The sequence below is a fragment of the Hipposideros armiger genome, unplaced genomic scaffold (assembly GCF_001890085.2).
Source record: "Hipposideros armiger isolate ML-2016 unplaced genomic scaffold, ASM189008v1 scaffold_246, whole genome shotgun sequence".
Taxonomy (NCBI): domain Eukaryota; kingdom Metazoa; phylum Chordata; class Mammalia; order Chiroptera; family Hipposideridae; genus Hipposideros; species Hipposideros armiger.
In genome coordinates, this window is record NW_017731596.1 from 727,279 (window position 1) to 744,758 (window position 17,480).

At 39.6% G+C, this 17,480-nt stretch overlaps 1 protein-coding gene across 1 annotated transcript in view; it reads left to right on the forward strand.

The window, feature by feature from the left end:
* BRWD1 (bromodomain and WD repeat domain containing 1) overlaps positions 1–17,480 on the forward strand; it is a 97,826-nt gene that overhangs the window by 49,498 nt on the left and 30,848 nt on the right. Inside the window, exons 19-24 of the mRNA XM_019655761.1 lie at positions 3,232–3,326; positions 5,443–5,632; positions 6,974–7,099; positions 7,646–7,753; positions 11,085–11,209; positions 11,852–11,934. Of these exons, the coding sequence (XP_019511306.1) occupies positions 3,232–3,326; positions 5,443–5,632; positions 6,974–7,099; positions 7,646–7,753; positions 11,085–11,209; positions 11,852–11,934 (727 nt within the window). The remainder of the gene's footprint in view (positions 1–3,231; positions 3,327–5,442; positions 5,633–6,973; positions 7,100–7,645; positions 7,754–11,084; positions 11,210–11,851; positions 11,935–17,480) is intronic.

The window sequence follows — 17,480 nt, forward strand, 5'->3', positions numbered from 1 at the left end:
GAGGGCAGTGTCACTGGCCCTCATATGTGGGATCTGAACCGGGGCCCTCTGGCGTCCCAAGCCAGTTCTTAACCATCACGCCACTTGGCCGGCCCCACTTAAAATATTCTTGAAATCACTGTATCAGTTCACAAGTATTTTCCAGTTTTTTTTTTTTTTTTGAGTTACATCATACTTAATTGTAATTGTGGTTGTAACAGTTTACTTAACTACTTTCCTTGTCGTGGCCATTTAGGATGTTTCCATTGTTTTTGTTAACAAATAATACTACGGTGAATAATCTTTTGTATATGTATACACTTTTGTATTGTTGGAGATGTAATTTGGGGGTATATTTCTTGAATGTAGTTGCTGAGTCAAAAGATAAATGCATATGAATTTTATGAGATATTGATAAAAATTCCCTAAAGGAGAATTTCAACTTGCATTCCTACCTGTGGTCTATGAGAGTGCCTGGTTCCCTACCCTTTAGCCAACAGCGCATGTTACATTTTTCTAATTTTTGCCAATTTAATTGGTGGGAGATGATACCTTAGTGTAGTTTTATTTTTTATGTTTTGGCAATTTTTTATGTGATAAAATACATATAGCCCACAATTTGCCCTTTTAATGATTTTTAAGTATATAGTTCAGTGGCATTAACTATAACTATCACCATTGTACATTCTTCGCACTTTTTCATCTTCTCAAATAGAAACTACTCATTAACCATTAACTCCCTATTGTTCTTTCTCCTTGACCTCTGGTAATCTCTTGCCTACTTTCTGTTGCTATGAATTTGCCTATTCTAGATACCTCATAGAAGTGGAATCATACAATATTTGTTCTTTTGTCTGGTTTATTTCACGTTGTAATTTTTTTTTTTTCTGTTGTGTGAAGTTGAATATCTTTTCTATACTTAAAGTCTCTTACATCTTTGTGCATTGTATGTGTCTTTTGGCTCTTTCTCTAGTGTTTTTAGTCTTTTCCCCCTTAATTAAAAAAATTTTATATGTTAGGTATGTTAGTTTTTTATCTTTGATATACTAGGGGTGCCATCAGGGTGCCAAAAAAAAAAATATATATATACATGACTTTTATTTATCTTTTGTTATCGGTATATATTGAGTTACAATTTTAATACAATTATTTTCTTTCTTAAAATGTGTATACATTTTTTTGGCACCCTCGAATATTGAGAATGTTTGCTCCCTGCTCTAAGTTAGTGAGCTTTTCTCTGCTTTTATAGCCCCTTAGTAGTTATTTTTTGTGTGGATGAAGGCTATTGATTTCAGTAGGTTTAATTTTTTTTACATATCTTGATATGTTACTGAATTTTTGAGTTAATTTTATCATTGATTTTTGTGAGGTGTTCCAGGTATACTTTTATACAAATGCTTAGTTTTACTACTTCTTTTCTAATTTTTACACCTCTAATTGATTTCTCTTGTCTAATTGCCTTAATATTTCTAGTACAGTGTTGAATAGTAGTGGAGAAATTGGACCGCATTCCTGTTGGTGGAAATGTGTCTACTATTTTCACATTAAGATGCTTTATTTTAGGTCTGTACAGTATACATATATATCTTATTATATTAGGGAAATATCTGTTAATGCTTATTTCCTTAAGTCTTTTTGAAAAATCAGGAATGATGATAATTTTTTTTTCTTTTTAATAAAATCAGTGGTATTAATGTTAAGATTCTTTGTACCTATTAATTTGGTGTATTTTAAATTAATGGGAAACTTGTAAACTAATTCATACATAATGTAGAATATTAAACCCAATTGACCTTTTAAAGTAAATTATACTTTTGTGTTGTGGCAGTTTGTTTTTTACCTCTTACAGTGGTATGAATTCATTCTCCTGCATTGTTGTAGAGGTGGGTTTGTGTATATGTATGTATGTATGTTGGTTCCATTCTGTTTGGGTTGTAAAGCTCTGATAGTAGTAAAGTATGGGCTTTAGAGTTAGCTTAATTTCTTATTCCAGTTTTTGAAATTATTCTCCTTTGCCCCCAAGTATATTGCTTTATGTTTCTTAGCCTTGGGTTTCCCTACATATAAAGAGGTAGTAAGTAGTGGGCAGGTAGGGAGTTGGGTGACAATACAGCACTCATAGGCAGGGTGGGTCCAATCCTTGTGGAATTTGAAGCTTGTGTCATTTTAGGGACATTCTTTAGAAGGTCAGAGTTCTTTTTCTTTAAGATAGGCACAGGGCCTTGGGAGGAGGCAAGTTAAATTGAAAGCCTCTGCCATTTGTTTCATTAGCTTTATGTTAACACTGCCTCTGTTTACAGAGCTGTGTTTCCAGAATTGACATAATACAGTGTCTGGTTTCCAGATATTTATTTCTTTTATTACTGTGATTTTAAGTCCATTTTGAGTATAAAAGCAGATGTCATTCGCCTAAGAATCTATACTCCTGGAATAGCATTGGGCCCACATTTTGAGAAACAATTTTTTAGACTATGTTGACTTTGCATTTTGCCTATTCACATGAAATAAAGGTAGATATTCACTTGAGATTCGGTCTTTTGAGTGTCAGTTCTCAATGGCCTTAGCGTTATCCATTACCAATGCGCCTAATTTAAGTGGCTGTTAGAGGTAAAAGTCATGTCTCAATTTAAAAGTGTCTGCCTTGTATCCAGGACCAGAACTTAAAGTAAACTGTAGCTGTTAGAGTGTGGGATCAGATAGTTGTTTGTTCCCATCTCTTCTCTATATTGACGTAAAAAAACCAAAAACCAAAACAAAAAAATAACAAAACAACTTTATGTTTCAGAATAGCTTTAGGTTTACAGAAAAACTGCACAGTAAGTACAGCGAGTTCTCTGTACTACCTCTCCCCCACATAGTCTTTCCTATTAGTAATGTCTATCATAGATTAGTGGGGAATGTGTGCTACAGCTAATGAATCAATTTTTATACATTGTTGTGAACTAAACTCCATAGTTTACATTAGGGATCACTGTCGTGCAGTTTTATGGGTTTTGACAAATGCATAATGTTATATATCTACAGAAAAATTTCACTGCTTTAACCACTCCCCCCCACCCCCCACCCCCACCCCGCCTGTTGTCTTATGCCTGATAAAAAAAGAGATGTAGTAAAAACATTTCTTCTTTGGAAAGTTTATCTAATTGTATTTATTACCCAGATATCATACTTCTGAGATGATTGGAATAACATTGTATTATGTGTCCTCAGAGATCAAGACTTTTATTTTATTTGTTCCCTGTTGCAAATTAGGAGACTTCCTGTGATCAAAGTGAAGGTTCTTGTTCTTCTGAAGAAGAAGAATGGAAAAGTGATAGAAGAAGTGAAAGTTATAGTGAAAGTTCAAGGTATGTATTTTTAATTGTTGTGATCTTTTAATCATTGTAGTTGTAGCTTTGGATGGAATTGTACTTGACTGGCATTTTATGGAACAATTAACATTGAGTTTTTAATACATTTAAAAGGAGAAGAAAACTGGATTAACAGCTATTTATTTCTATAGAAAATACTTTGAATATTTTTATTTAGCTGTAAACATTTTGAGCCAGCATTGTAAAATATGTGTATTCAAAATGTCAATTATTCTTGGGCTGTATTCACAAAGAGCAGTATCCAAAGTATTTGTGGTAAAACCATCATTACATTCATCACTAGTTATTGTATGTATTATGTTTTGGTATCCAGATTTCATGGGACCAAGATGTTAACATCTGTTCCTCATCTTGGTAAATGTCAGGTTTGTCCTGACGGATGCTCAAGCCATAAACCTGCATGTCATTCTCTTCACAATGTATCCATCATCAAGTCTAGGAAGTTCTCCCTTCTAAATATGACTCAAATGATCTTATTTCTGTTTCCACTGACACTGCTGGTCTAGACCACCATACTATATATACGTCCTGCTTCCTTTCTTGTCTTCTTTTATCCATTGTGATTAAGAACTGGAGTGACGGTTAGAACACATGTCTTCTCTTTAAAAAAAATTTTTTTTAATTGGAAAATTTACATAACATAAATTTATTTCTTAACCATTTTTAACTGTACAGCGCAACAGTGTTAAGTACGTTCACAGTGCTGTGCAACAAATCTCCAGAACTCGTTCAGCCTTGCCAATCTGAAACTGTTCCCATTAAACAGTAGTTCTGTCTACCTCACCCCCCAAGTTCCTGGCATTCACTGTTCTCTTCTGTTCCTGTGTTCATTGTCTTCTAGTTCAGCTTTTCTTGAATTTTATTACACAGAGTAGATGCTCTTAATTTTTTTTTTTAACAGCTGTCTTTATAATAAGTAGCTTTTGGAAATGTTTGCATTTGTGTGAGTGTGTGTTTTATCGAGCCTGGAAGGTACGTGGTTGGCCAGTGATGCCCCAGTGGGCCCTTCACCATCTTTTTCTGTGTTTGCTGAAGCTCGTTGTGGGCTGGGAACTGGGTGGTGTTCTGGATCAGTTTCCTGTTTGATTCTGCTTTTGTTCAGGGCGGGCTACGTCCCTCTCTTTGATCTTCTGTCACAGCGGGGCAAGGCCCTCTCCCGGCAGGAAGCTCTGATCACACACAGCTTTCTGTTTGCTGTGGCCACACTTTCCTTGGGCTTCTCAGTATATTCACTGATGGTTTGTCATTCCAGTAAAATTTATTTTTTATTTTTTATTGGGGAATTGGGGGGATGGGAACAGCGCTGGGGAATTGGGGAGGGGGAAGGGGAACAGACAAGTTGCTGTCCTTTTGTTCTTCAGTCTAGTTGTGGAGGACGTTGCTTCACTGGCCCAAGTTGGCACCATCATTGTGCTCTTCCCGGGCGAGGCAGACCAGTCGCCGGCTTCTGGACGGCCGCTCACTGCGGCTGCTGGCTGCTCACGCTGGCTGCTGGCTACACACGGTAGCCCATGGCAACCCACTGCCACAGGGACTGCAGCCTACGCCGTCGCCGGCGACTCACGGCAGCCCAGCTCCAGGTTGAGCTGTTGTTCAGCATCTTAGCTGTAGAGGGCAGTGTCACTGGCCCTCATATGTGGGATCCGAACCGGGGACCTCTGGCGTCCCAAGCCAGTTCTTAACCATCGCGCCACTTGGCCGGCCCCCCCAGTAAAATTTTTTGTAAACTATTCCTGAGTCTCCTTCAACTTAGGGGAGGGGCCGCTTAGGTTCTGCATGACGACTATTTTCATAACTACACTTCATTTTTTAAAATCTCCAGATGTTGTGCTCTATGAGGTGTCATCTATATTACATATAAAAACTTTCTTAGGTGTACATTGTTTCCTAATTTTCAGCATCAGTCACGGTTTCTCTCTTTTTTATGATCTTTGTAGAGAGGGCAGATTGTTCAGGTTGAATCTTCCTGACGTCTTTCTTTCCCTCATCTTCATGTCTGCTTTCTTCTCTCTCATCTTAAGATTATATGTTTAATTTGGTGTTAGGGCTTAGATTTTGGCTCAATACAGTTTAACATGTTTTCCTTTTCTAGTGACTCTTCATCTAGATACTCTGATTGGACAGCTGATGCAGGCATCAATTTGCAGCCTCCATTACGAACATCATCTCGTCGGCGAATTACCCGATTTTGTAGTAGTTCAGAGGATGAAATGTCTACTGAGAATTTATCTCCTCCAAAAAGGAGACGAAAGAGAAAGAAAGAAAATGAGTCTAAAAATGAGGTAAGAAAATATCTTTAGAAATTAGAAATCTTTGGGAAATTGGAGCCTTTATTTTTTTATTGACATTGTTATGTCATCAGGAGTCAAATGTAAAATGTAAACTTATTTTTGGAAAAGATACTTTATTTTTAAAACTTCTCTTTCTTATCTGCTCTGAGTTGGACTTGGTGCTTAAGTATTTCTGAATCTGAAACTTAAAGGGAAAGCTCTGTTTTGCTCAGAATCCCACCATATCTCTTTTCTCCTGTTAATATCAACATGAAAAAAACCAAAAAACTTCAAGGCATTTTAAGGCATTTTCTTCTTCTTTTGTCTATTATGGCCATGTTTCCCATTTTCATTTGGTATGTTCTGTCTTCATATTTTTCTCGTAATTGTAATAATCCTATTCCTTACTAATGTACAGTGCTTGTGATCCTGTTGTGCAGGTAGCTGTCGTTACCCATGCTGTTACCTCTTTGTAGTAGTTATCCATTGCTGTGAAACGTATTACACTGAAACTTAGCTGCTTAAAACAGCAAACACGCATTACTTCATGTTTTGATGGGTCAGGCATTGGGGAGCTGATTAGCTTGGTGATTTTGGCTTATGAGGTTGCAGTGATCATATTGGCTGGGGCTGCAGCTGTTTGGAGGCTCGATTGGGCTCGATGATCTTCTTCACAGCTTATTCATGTGGCAGCTGGCCGGTGGCCTCAGTCCCTCATTGCATGAGCCTTTCCGTAGGGCTGCTTGAGTGTCTTCATGACATGGTGGCTGACTTCTCCCCACCTCCTGAGAGCAAGAGATCCAAAAGTGTAAGCGGGGGAGTAAGCCCTGCTGTCTTTCATGACCTAGTCTTAGAAGTCACACATTGTCACTTCTGCTTTATTCTATTCGTTAGAAGCACGTTGAGCCCATACTCAAGCAGAGGAGACTTTGGAGAGCTGAATATCATAGATGTGTGGTCATATTTTAAGAGCATCAGTCTTAAAATCTCAAATCAAGAGGAGAATTCCCATGGTGATGAGTCTGGTGAAATTCAGAGTGGCGTCCCGCCAAGCAGGCTGTGTGTTGTGGAGGACTTAGGTTGGAAATTGCCCCCATCCCTCAGATGTAAGGTGTTACGAAGAGCCTATTAGAAAATCAGGAGGTAGTACGAAAAAGGCTAGATAGAGCTACTTGCAGACAAGTGATGTGGTCCTGTGTAAAGGAACCAGATATGTATGCTGTTTAGAAACTAATTAGTAGGTAACGTGCCAATAAATAGTCATTCTGAATGGAGCAGTTTCTTCTGTTTTTTAGCCAAAGGGTACATGCTGCTCCTTTCTCTTCTACCAAACTTTGTTCTTCCTCTTGGCAGAATTTGCGGAGGGTGACTCCGACAGAGCTTGCAGATATGGAACATTTATGTGAATTGCATCCTCCAGTTTGGATAACTGACACCACACTTCGAAAGTCTCCTTTTGTTCCTCAGATGGGTGATGAGGTGAGACTCATCCAACTTAGAAACATGAGTGTGGAACATAAAATTATTACTCTTTAAGTTTTTTTATTTTTAAAAAATTTTTATTGGGGAATTGGGAGATGGTAACAGCGCTGGAGAATTGGGGGAAGGGAAACAGACAAGTTGCTGTCGTTTGTTCTTCAGTCTAGTTGTGGAGGACGTTGCTTCACTGGCCCAAGTTGGCACCATCATTGCTCTCTTCCCGGTCCAGGCAGATCAGTCGCCGACTTCTGGACAGCCGCTCACTGTGGCTGCTGGCCGCTCACGCTGGCTGCTGGCTACATGGCAACCCACTGCCCCAGGGGCTGCAGCCTACGCCGTCGCCGGCGACTCACGGCAGCCCAGCTCCAGGTTGAGCTGTTGTTCAGCATCTTAGCTGTGGAGGGCAGTGTCACTGGCCCTCATATGTGGGATCCGAACCGGGGTCCCCTGGCGTCCCAAGCCAGCTCTTAACCAATGCGCCACTCGGCCGTCCCACTCTTTTTAAGTTTTTATTTTTATTTTGAAACATGTGACTTCCTTTTGTAGGTAATATATTTTCGACAGGGTCATGAAGCTTATATTGAGGCCGTCAGAAGAAATAACATTTATGAACTGAACCCTAACAAGGAGCCATGGAGAAAAATGGATCTTAGGGTAAGATGATGATGTTATTAAACATTTAGCACATATATAATTAAATTACTTAAAAATCCATTAAAAAAACATGTAGGTATATCTTTACATTAATTTCCTACTTAAAAACATTTCTGCTGTTTCCTACTAAGCCTTAAAATCTGGCAGAAAGACTCGTGTTTATCAATGGGCAGTCTTTGTATATTGCTGATTGGCATGTAATATTCTAAATGCCTTAGTATTTCCTAGGAGGGTAGCTTTGCAGTATGTGTCATTAATCTTCAAATGCACATGCCCAGGATAGATTTTCAGAAGTGCAGGTTTTCAAAAGAAGAAATACCAGTCGGAAAAAAGCCTCAACCTCATGCATAATATAGAAAAACTTTAGCTCCTCTGTACTTAGCCAATTTTGTAAAATTTATTTGTTCATATATTTAAAGAAAATGCTAAAAGTTTTAGCAAGTTAGCGAAGGTTTTGGTTTGTTAACAGTTTTTCAAGTTGGTGATTAAGGGTGCATGAAACAGTCTAGGTTTTGTAGAGGGTATCTTGGCAGTTGGAATTGAAACTGAAAAATATTTAGACCTTTTAAATCAGTGATTTTACTTCTGGTAATTTTGGAAACAATGAGAAATGCATTCAAACTTATGAGCAAGGCAGTTCTATGTCATTGTACACGGAAACAAAAAAAAATTGAAAAAATCCAGATGTCCCACAATACTGAATGAATCAAGTCATGGCATATTTCACACATTTGACTGTGTAGAGTCTACCATATAATTGAGGCTTCTAAAGTATTTGTTGAATGAATGGTTGTTAAATTTTCACAATGTGTTATTCAGGAAAAATGGCGCACGAAACACTGTTTGTTATGATAAAAATTGAAAGACATATGTAGCCCAACCATATACTTTTATGTTTTCGATACTTTCAATAATAACTGTTAGAAGAGGAAAAATATTTTAACCAAAGATAAGCTGTTCTTAACACTCACAATGATCTTAATGGCTGTACTTCTATGAATTTGGCTTTCGATACGTTCAGATTTATTTATGTTTGTTTCACTTATTACTGTGTACCTAAGTAAAGTTGATTCTCTTTATTCACGGAATACATATTTGTGAAATTGCCTATTCGCTGTCTGTTACTTGTAACCCCCCAAGTCAATACTCAGGGTGCTTTCTGGTCATTTGCAGATATGCATAGTGTGGCAAACAATTTGATTTTCTTGACCAGCATGTTCCCAGCTGAGGTTGAACAAGGTGATGCCTTCTTATTTGAGCTCTCACATTGTAAAAATTGTCATTTTTGCAGTCTATTCAATGCCACATTAAAAACGTTTCACATTTTTGTGCTTTTTGTTGGTGGCTGACTGTTTAAAATTGCCCCCAAGCATAGTGGTAAAGTGCCATCTTGTGTGCCTGAGCACCTTACAGAGAGTATTATGTGTGTTATGTTTTATTTAGGTATGAGTTACAGTGCTGTTGGCTTTGAGTTCAGTGTAAATGAGTCAGTGACATATGTTAAATGAGGGGTCCTTCAGCAGACATACTTATAACACATGCTTATGCATTGATTGGGAGACTGCAGTGTTGTGACCAGAGACCTTCAGGAACCTGACTCTGTTCCTCGCGGAGGAGTAGTTCAGTACCCCCCCAAACCGGTGTTCATTCAGTGCTCTAGGTGGCACTATAGAACATAACTACAGCGAATAATGAGAGTCAACTGAATTTCGCACTTGGGTGCATTATAACCACATATTCGTGCAAGAAGTAAATGGACGAATGATCTCTTGTGTGCTTAGTATTAAGGAAACACCTCAGGGGGAAGGTTAGTTGTGGCCTGTCCATTGATGGGTATCCCATCATGGTGGGGACTTTTCCTGTTCACTGTCCTATCTTTACTGTTCGAATAGGTCACGGCACTTAGTAGATCCTCAGATATTTATTGAAATGTATTAGGTAGAAGTTTACTATCAAGTTTTTGAAGAATATTCAATAAGCCAAAAAGCTTACACATTTTGATTTGCATAATACAAAATTATGTAAATGAAAATGAATTTCCTTGTGGCTTTATTCCTAGAGAAACAGATTGTTTACAGTGGTTATCTTTAGATACTGAGCGAATAAATTATTTGTGTGTTTTTTCTTATACTTTTTTTTTTTTTTTTTAAGATTTTATTGGGGAATTGGGGGAGGGGAACAGCGTTGGGGAATTGGGGAAGGGGAACAGACAAGTTGCTGTCCTTTTGTTTTTCAGTCTAGTTGTGGAGGACGTCGCTTCACTGTCTCATGTTGGTATTATCATTGTGCTCTTCCCGGGTGAGGCAGTTGCTGGCCACTGGATGGCCGCTCATGCTGGCTGCTGGCCACTCACGGTAGCTTACAGCAGCCCACTGCAGCCCCACTGCAGCCTATGCCGTTGCCGGTGACTCAACGGCAGCCTAGCTCCAGGTCGAGCTGTTGTTCACCATCTTAGCTGTAGAGGGCGCAGCGTCACTGGCCCTCCAAACGGGCCCTGCTGCTCAGAGCTGGCGTCCCAAGCCAACGTCTAACCAATGCGCCACTCGGCTGGCCTCTCTTACACATTTTTTAGTGTACAGCAGTCTCCCTTATCTGTGGGGGGTACGTTGCAAGACACCTCTCCGACCCCCCAGTGGGCACTGCCAAACCCTATATATATTACGGGTTTTTTTCTATACATATATATGATAAACTTTATAAATTAGGCACAGTAAGAGATTAAGAACAATAGCTAAAAATAGAACATTTATAATACATGATAATAGAAGTTATGTGAATGGCTTTGGGGCCATTATTAGGTAAAGGTTACTTGAATACAAGCACTGTGATACCGAGACAGTTGTTCATCTGATAACCTGAGATGGCTACTAAGCGACTAATGGCTGGGTAGTGAATACAGTGTGGAGACGCTGGACAAAGGGCTGATTCACATCCTGAGTGGGACAGAATAGGATAGCATGAAATCTCATCTTGCTACTCAGAACAGTGCACAATTTAAAACTTAAGAATGGTTTATTTCTGGAATTTTCTATTTAATATTTTTGGACTGCGGTTAACTAGGTAACTGAAAAGGCAGAAAGCGAAACCATGGATGAGGGGGATTATTATATTTTCTAAAGTGACTATATTTCTTTTATTAGAAACAGTATTAAATCTCTGTTTTCAAAAAGATTTTGCGTTAGCAAAAATGATTGTAATTACTGGTAAAGTCAACTTGTCCGCTGGTTTGGAAGCCTAAATTGTGAGTTGACTAAATTTTGCATTATGAAGAGTATTAGTCTTGAAGAATTGCTTTATTTTAACCATTCTTTAAAAAAAAAATCTCTTCAAGGATCAAGAATTGGTCAAAATAGTTGGAATACGATACGAGGTTGGGCCCCCTACACTCTGTTGCCTCAAACTAGCATTTATAGATCCTGCAACTGGAAAACTTATGGACAAATCTTTCTCTATTAGGTATGTATTTTCCTTTTTTGTGGAATTATTGCTGATTAGCTTGCTCTTTCCATTTAGCTGCAGGGTAGACTAGATAGTAGGGCGCCATGGACAGCCTAAGATGTGGGTTGAAGTTCTGATAGATGGGAACCCACTAGGAGTAAAAATAAAGGTGCTACAGCAACAGTTAGGCATTGGCATGTTTTATAAATCTTTCTATGCCGCTTAAATGTGTGGATAATTCTGGCCTGTAGGGGAAATTGCCCCCGCTTTTGCTTTTGAGAAAATGTTAGAGTAATTTGCTAAGTAAACCTGTGTTGTCCAATATGGTAGCCATTAGCCACATGTGGCTGTTAAGCCCTGAAAATGTGGTTGATTAGACTGGAGTGGGATGTAAATATGCACTGTGAATTTTGAAAAGTTGGTGTGAAGGAAAAGAATGTAAAATACCTCATTATTTTGTATTGATTATGTGGTGAAACACTATTTGGGATATATTGGGTTAAATAAAATACACTATTAAAATTAATTTCACTGGTTTCTGTTTATATTTTTTAATAAGGCTAGTCGAAAATTAGAAACTACATATTTTGGCCCCTATTGTATTTCTATTGGACAGCTTTGCTCTAGATTATAACCTGATTATCTTTTATTTGTGTTTAGATATCATGATATGCCAGATGTTATTGACTTTCTTGTGTTGCGTCAATTTTATGATGAAGCAAGGCAGAGGAACTGGCAGTCTTGTAAGTCTGTCCTTATTGAGTTTTATATTCCCTTAGAAATTAATCTGTATAAAAGTTATTTGGTGTGGTACTGCTTATTAGGGTGGATGCAAACACGTAAATTCTGGTAAGAAGTATAAGTGCTGGTAAGTATTGGGTCGTCGGAAAAGTCATGACGCATGTTTGCCACAGATGGCACTAGTTCTTTTTTGGAAGTACTAGAGTCATTCGCATCTGTGTTATTGCTATGTTGTTTGACAGCTGACAGTTTTGGTTCATTCTAAAAACAAAATTGAGCTATTTGGTTGAATTTTGGAGATTTTACAACACATTGAAGATGGAAGACCAAACTGCATTTTTGCCATATTTTACTGTTTTACTTCAGTAAAGGGAAGAACGCACGTCAAACTTGTGAAAAGTTGCGTAAAGTTTACAGTGACAATGTGCTACAAGAATGTCAATGCCAACGATGGTTCATGAAATTTCGTGCCGGTGATTTTGATCTCAAAGATGCTCCTTGGTCAGGGAGGCCCACCGAGGTTGATGATGACAAAATAAAGTCATTGATCGAGTCAAACGCATGTTGCATGACACGAGAGATGGCAGAAACATTGAACATCATCATTCAAGCATTCACGACCACCTGAAGAAGCTGGGGTACGTAAGCAAGCTCGATATTTGAATTCTGCATGAGCTCAAAGAAGTTCATTTGATAGCACATACAAACATCTGCAATATGCTCATTAAACATGAAGAAAACAATTCTTTTTTGAAGCAACTGATAACTGGTGATGAGAAGTGGATTGTTCACAACAATGTGGTGTGCAAACGGTCTTGGTCCCGACGTGATGATTCACCTCAAACGGCATCGAAAGCAGTCATTCATCAGAGGAAGGTTATGCTCTCAGTGTGGTGGGATTTTAAAGGTGTTGTGTTTTTCGAGCTCTTACCAAGGAACCAAACAATCAATTCGAATGTGTACTGTCGGCAATTGGACAGTTTAAACGAATCCATCATCCAGAAACGTCCAGAGCTTGTTAATTGTAAAGGAGTTGTGTTCCATCGTGACAACGTGAGATCACACACCTGTCAAAAATTATTGGAGCTTGGATGGGATGTGTTGCCACACCCACCATACTCGCCTGATCTTGCGCCGTCAGACTTCCACTTGTTTTGCTCTCTTCAAAACTCCTTTAATGGTATAATGTTCAATTCAGATGAGGCTGTAAATCAGTACCTTGTTCAGTTTTTCACAAAGACAGGTCCTTCTATGAACGAGGAATTATTAAGCTCACTGAAAGATAGCAAAAGGTTATTGAACAAAACGGGCAATGTATCATTGATCTTTGTTCATTATATAAATAAATGACCTTTGAAAAACATAGACAAAATACGTCGTGACTTTTCTGAAACCCCATATATTTTGCTTAGGGCTTGGTACTTCCTTTTTTTTTTTTAAGATTTTATTGGGGAATTGGGGGAGGGGAACAGTGTTGGGAAATTGGGAAAGGGGACCAGCCAAGTTGTTCTTCAATCTTTGTTGTGGAGGGCACCAGTCACCATCTGGCTGCCCTTTGGCAGCTTGTGACCTCTAAGCTCAAGGTGCTGTATTCAGTCTTTAGTTGTGAGTGGGCGTAGCCACCATTGCATGCAGGAGTTGAACCAGCAGCCTTGTTAAGAGCGCACGCCCTATCCACTGAACCATCCGGGAGGCAGCTCAGCTCAAGGTGCCGAGTTCAGTCTTAGTTGCGGGTGGGCGTAGCCCGTCAAACAGGCAATCTTTTTACACTAGCTGAGCCATCCTGCCACCTGTTGGCAGCTCAGCGACAGCTCAGCTCGGGCACAGCGTTACTGGCCCATGTGGGAATTGAACCGGTGGCCCTGTTGCTCAGAGCTTGCGCTCTTAAGCCAACTCTTAACCAGCTGAGCCACTTGGCTGGCCCACGTCCTACTTCTTAGTAGACTTTTTAGCCAAGCAATATTTCTTCTGTTCTTATGGTATGTGACATTTTGAAGGGGCTATTTCTTACTCATTGACTATAGTCTAGGGCAGTAGACCTTGGATTTCCCTTCAGACTTCTCCATGCTGCATTATCTCTAGTTATCTTTAACATGACACTGGTGAATTCACAAAATTATCCCATGATGTAAAACAACCAGAAAGTTGAAAAATAATGTGGGTTTCACACAGATAATATTCTGGTATACCAGAATATTTTATCTTTGATATCATATCAACCCAGGCTTAAATAGTCTGATTTAAGGCAACCATTCCTTTAAAAAATATGCTGTATAACCATGACGTGGATGTGTGGTCCAGAAAAAATAAAATCACCTCAACTTGGGCACTAATTTGAATGTTGTTTTCATGGTGACCATTTAAGGTGGCTGATGGGCTCACTTGCTTAGATTTGTGCAGGACATTAATCTCTTCAGGACATAGTTGGTGACTGTACGCAGGCCAGGTAATACCATTTAGCAACTGTAGTACCTGTTCCACAGGTGTACGTATGGTATTATTTTTCAGTATGGAATGTTATCTTGGGGTGCTTGTATGTTGAGATTGACTTGAGTTATTTATACTTGTGTTAACTTATACTACTGTCATCAGTTTTGGCCTCTTATTAGAAATACCAAGGGGCCGGCCGAGTGGCGCGATGGTTGGGATTTCGCTTGGGATGCCAGGGGGCCCCGGTTTGGATCCCACATATGAGGGCCAGTGACACTGCCCTCTACAGCTAAGATGCTGAACAGCGGCTCAACCTGGAGCTGGGCTGTCATGAGTTGCTGGCGACGGCGTAGGCTGCAGCCCCTGCTGCAGTGGGTTGCCATGGGCTGCCGTGTGTGGCCAGCGGCCAGCGTGAGCGGCCAGCAGCCGCAGTGGGCGGCCGTCCAGAGGCCGGCGACTGATCTGCCTCGCCGGGGAAGAGCGCAGTGATGGTGCCAACTTGGGCCAGTGGGGCGGCGTCCTCCACGACTAGATTGAAGAACAAAAAAAAACGACAGCGGCTTGTCTGTTACCCTTCCCCTAATTCCCCGGCACTGTTCCCATCCCCCCAATTACCCAATAAAAATCTAAAAAAAAAAAAAAAAAAAAAAAAAAAGAAAAGAAATACCAAGTTCTAGCCAGGCTGTGTCATCTGGTATACACATTCATAAATGATGTTAAGATCTTATTAGTTTTTCTAGTTTCTGCCACCCTTTTCTGCAGATAATAAATACAAGCAGGTACCTTTTAGATAAATACCCTGAGCCATCCCTATTTGAAACCACGATTGTCAGAGTGAGTATTGCTTTTCTTAGTAGATTATTATTATTTTTTTTAAAAAGATTTTTATTGGGGAATTTGGGCAAGGGGAACAGACAAGTTGCTGTCCTTCTGTTCTTCAGTGTAGTTGTGGAGGACGTTGCTTCACTGGCCCAAGTTGGCACCCTCATTGCAGTCTTCCCAGGTGAGGCAGATCAGTTGCCGGCTTCTGGACGGCCTATCACGGTGGCTGCTGGCCGCTCATGCTGGCTGCTGGCTACACACGGTAGCCCATGGCAACCCACCTGCCGTCGCCAGCGACTCATGGCAGCCCAGCTCCAGGTTGAGCTGTTGTTCAGCATCTTAGCTGTGGAGGGCAGTGTCACTGGCCCTCATATGTGGGATCCGAACCGGGGCCCTCTGGCATCCCAAGCCAGCTCTTAACCAACGCGCCACTCGGCCGGCCCAGTAGATTATTTTTAATGGTAATGTCTGAATAAATAATTAAGGTTATTTTGGGTCTAGAGGTAAAGGAAATTTTTCTTGTAGAAAAACATTTAGCCACACTGCATGCATAATAGCTGGCATATGTGGGATTTAACAAGTCATACAGCCAAGTCCCAAAGAACTTTCAAGTTGCTCATCTGTCGATGCTTTTTCAACCCCCATGACAGTCAGAAGCTCTTAACATTGTTTTGTCAAAAAGTCCATTCAAAAAATTTTTAAACTTAATTCTCTATAGCAAAATTCTAGAGATGGATTCCCAATTGCCCTTTATAGTTTGGTGGTTTATGCCTTATTTTTGTGGTTGAGAAATGAGTGTACCAGTTCTTTTATACTAATTAACTAATTTTTGCTCCCATGAGATCTTACCCATTCTCCTGAAGTTTGATCTGTGCTCTTAGAGGGAGTAGCTTGTTTCTATTTTTACTGTGTTAAGAACTTGGCAGAAGTTTATCCTACTCTTGAATAGCCAAAATAGGTTTATTTGATAATTCTTCATGGAATAGAAAAGCCAATATTTACCATGAGAAAACTAATTTTTATGGCTCCTTTTTTTTTTTTAAAGATTTTATTGGGGAATTGGGGGGATGGAAACAGTACTGGGGAATTGGGGGAAGGGGAACAGACAAGTTGCTGTCGTTTTGTTCTTCAGTCTAGTTGTGAAGGACGTTGCTTCACTGGCCCAAGTTGGCACCATCACTGCGCTCTTCCCGGGTGAGGCAGATCAGTCGCCGGCTTCTGGACGGCCGCTCACTGCGGCTGCTGGCCGCTCACTGCGGCTGCTGGCTACATAGGGTAGCCCATGGCAACCCACTGCCACAGGGGTTGCAGCCTACGCCATCGCCGGCGACTCATGGCAGCCCAGCTCCAGGTTGAGCTGTCATTCAGCATCTTAGCTGTGGAGGGCAATGTCACTGGCCCTCATATGTGGGATCCGAACCGGGACCCTCTGGCATCCCAAGCGAGTTCTTAACCATCGCGCCACTCGGCCGGCCCCTTTTATGGCTCCTTTTAATTTAAAGTGTTTGTCTTACACTGAAGAAATATTTTTGTCCGAACTGAATGTATCTTCTAGTATTAGATAAGTAGGGAAGAAAAATATTATAAAATTAATTCTTGGTATCAAAGACTCACTGCTGTATAATCATATGTTTTAATATTAATCATCTCAGAATGAAGCCACTGGATTTGTTATTATCATAATACTTATTGTAGTAAATACTGTTATTGCTGTTTATGCTAAATTAGGTTATTTACATTACAGACAAAAACCATGGTGTTATATCAGACTTTTAGTGTATGCCTTTCATTTAAAAAGTTAGAAAAAATTTATTAAGATTTATTTCTGAAGCTGAAGTTTCGTTTTGGAATATATATTAATGAGAACCTTTTAAAAGTAGAATTTTATTAATGGTAGAGAGATGGGTAAAGGGATGAAGGGCTTACAGGTTTTTAGTGCTTTTGATGTAAAATGTACATAGAGGTCATGTTTACATGAATTCAAAAATACATTAAGAACCTTAAAATCTGTAACTCTGACAGTTGTGATACTACTGTTTTTTACAGAATTCACTGTCAGCATACTCTTTAGTCAAGACTCTGTGGGTATTATGTAACTGTTCTCTTAGAGGTGCAATGTAGCTTTAATTTTGATTGCTACTGTTTTCATAAAATTTTCCTTGAAAAAGAGTTGTTAACCTAGCAAAGAATTACTAATGCTGGATAATTTCTTTCTCTTAACTGTTTTTGTTTTGAAAATGGTGGGATGCTTGGGAAGGAAGAAATAGGGTATTGTAGCAGTCTGTTTCTTTTGTAA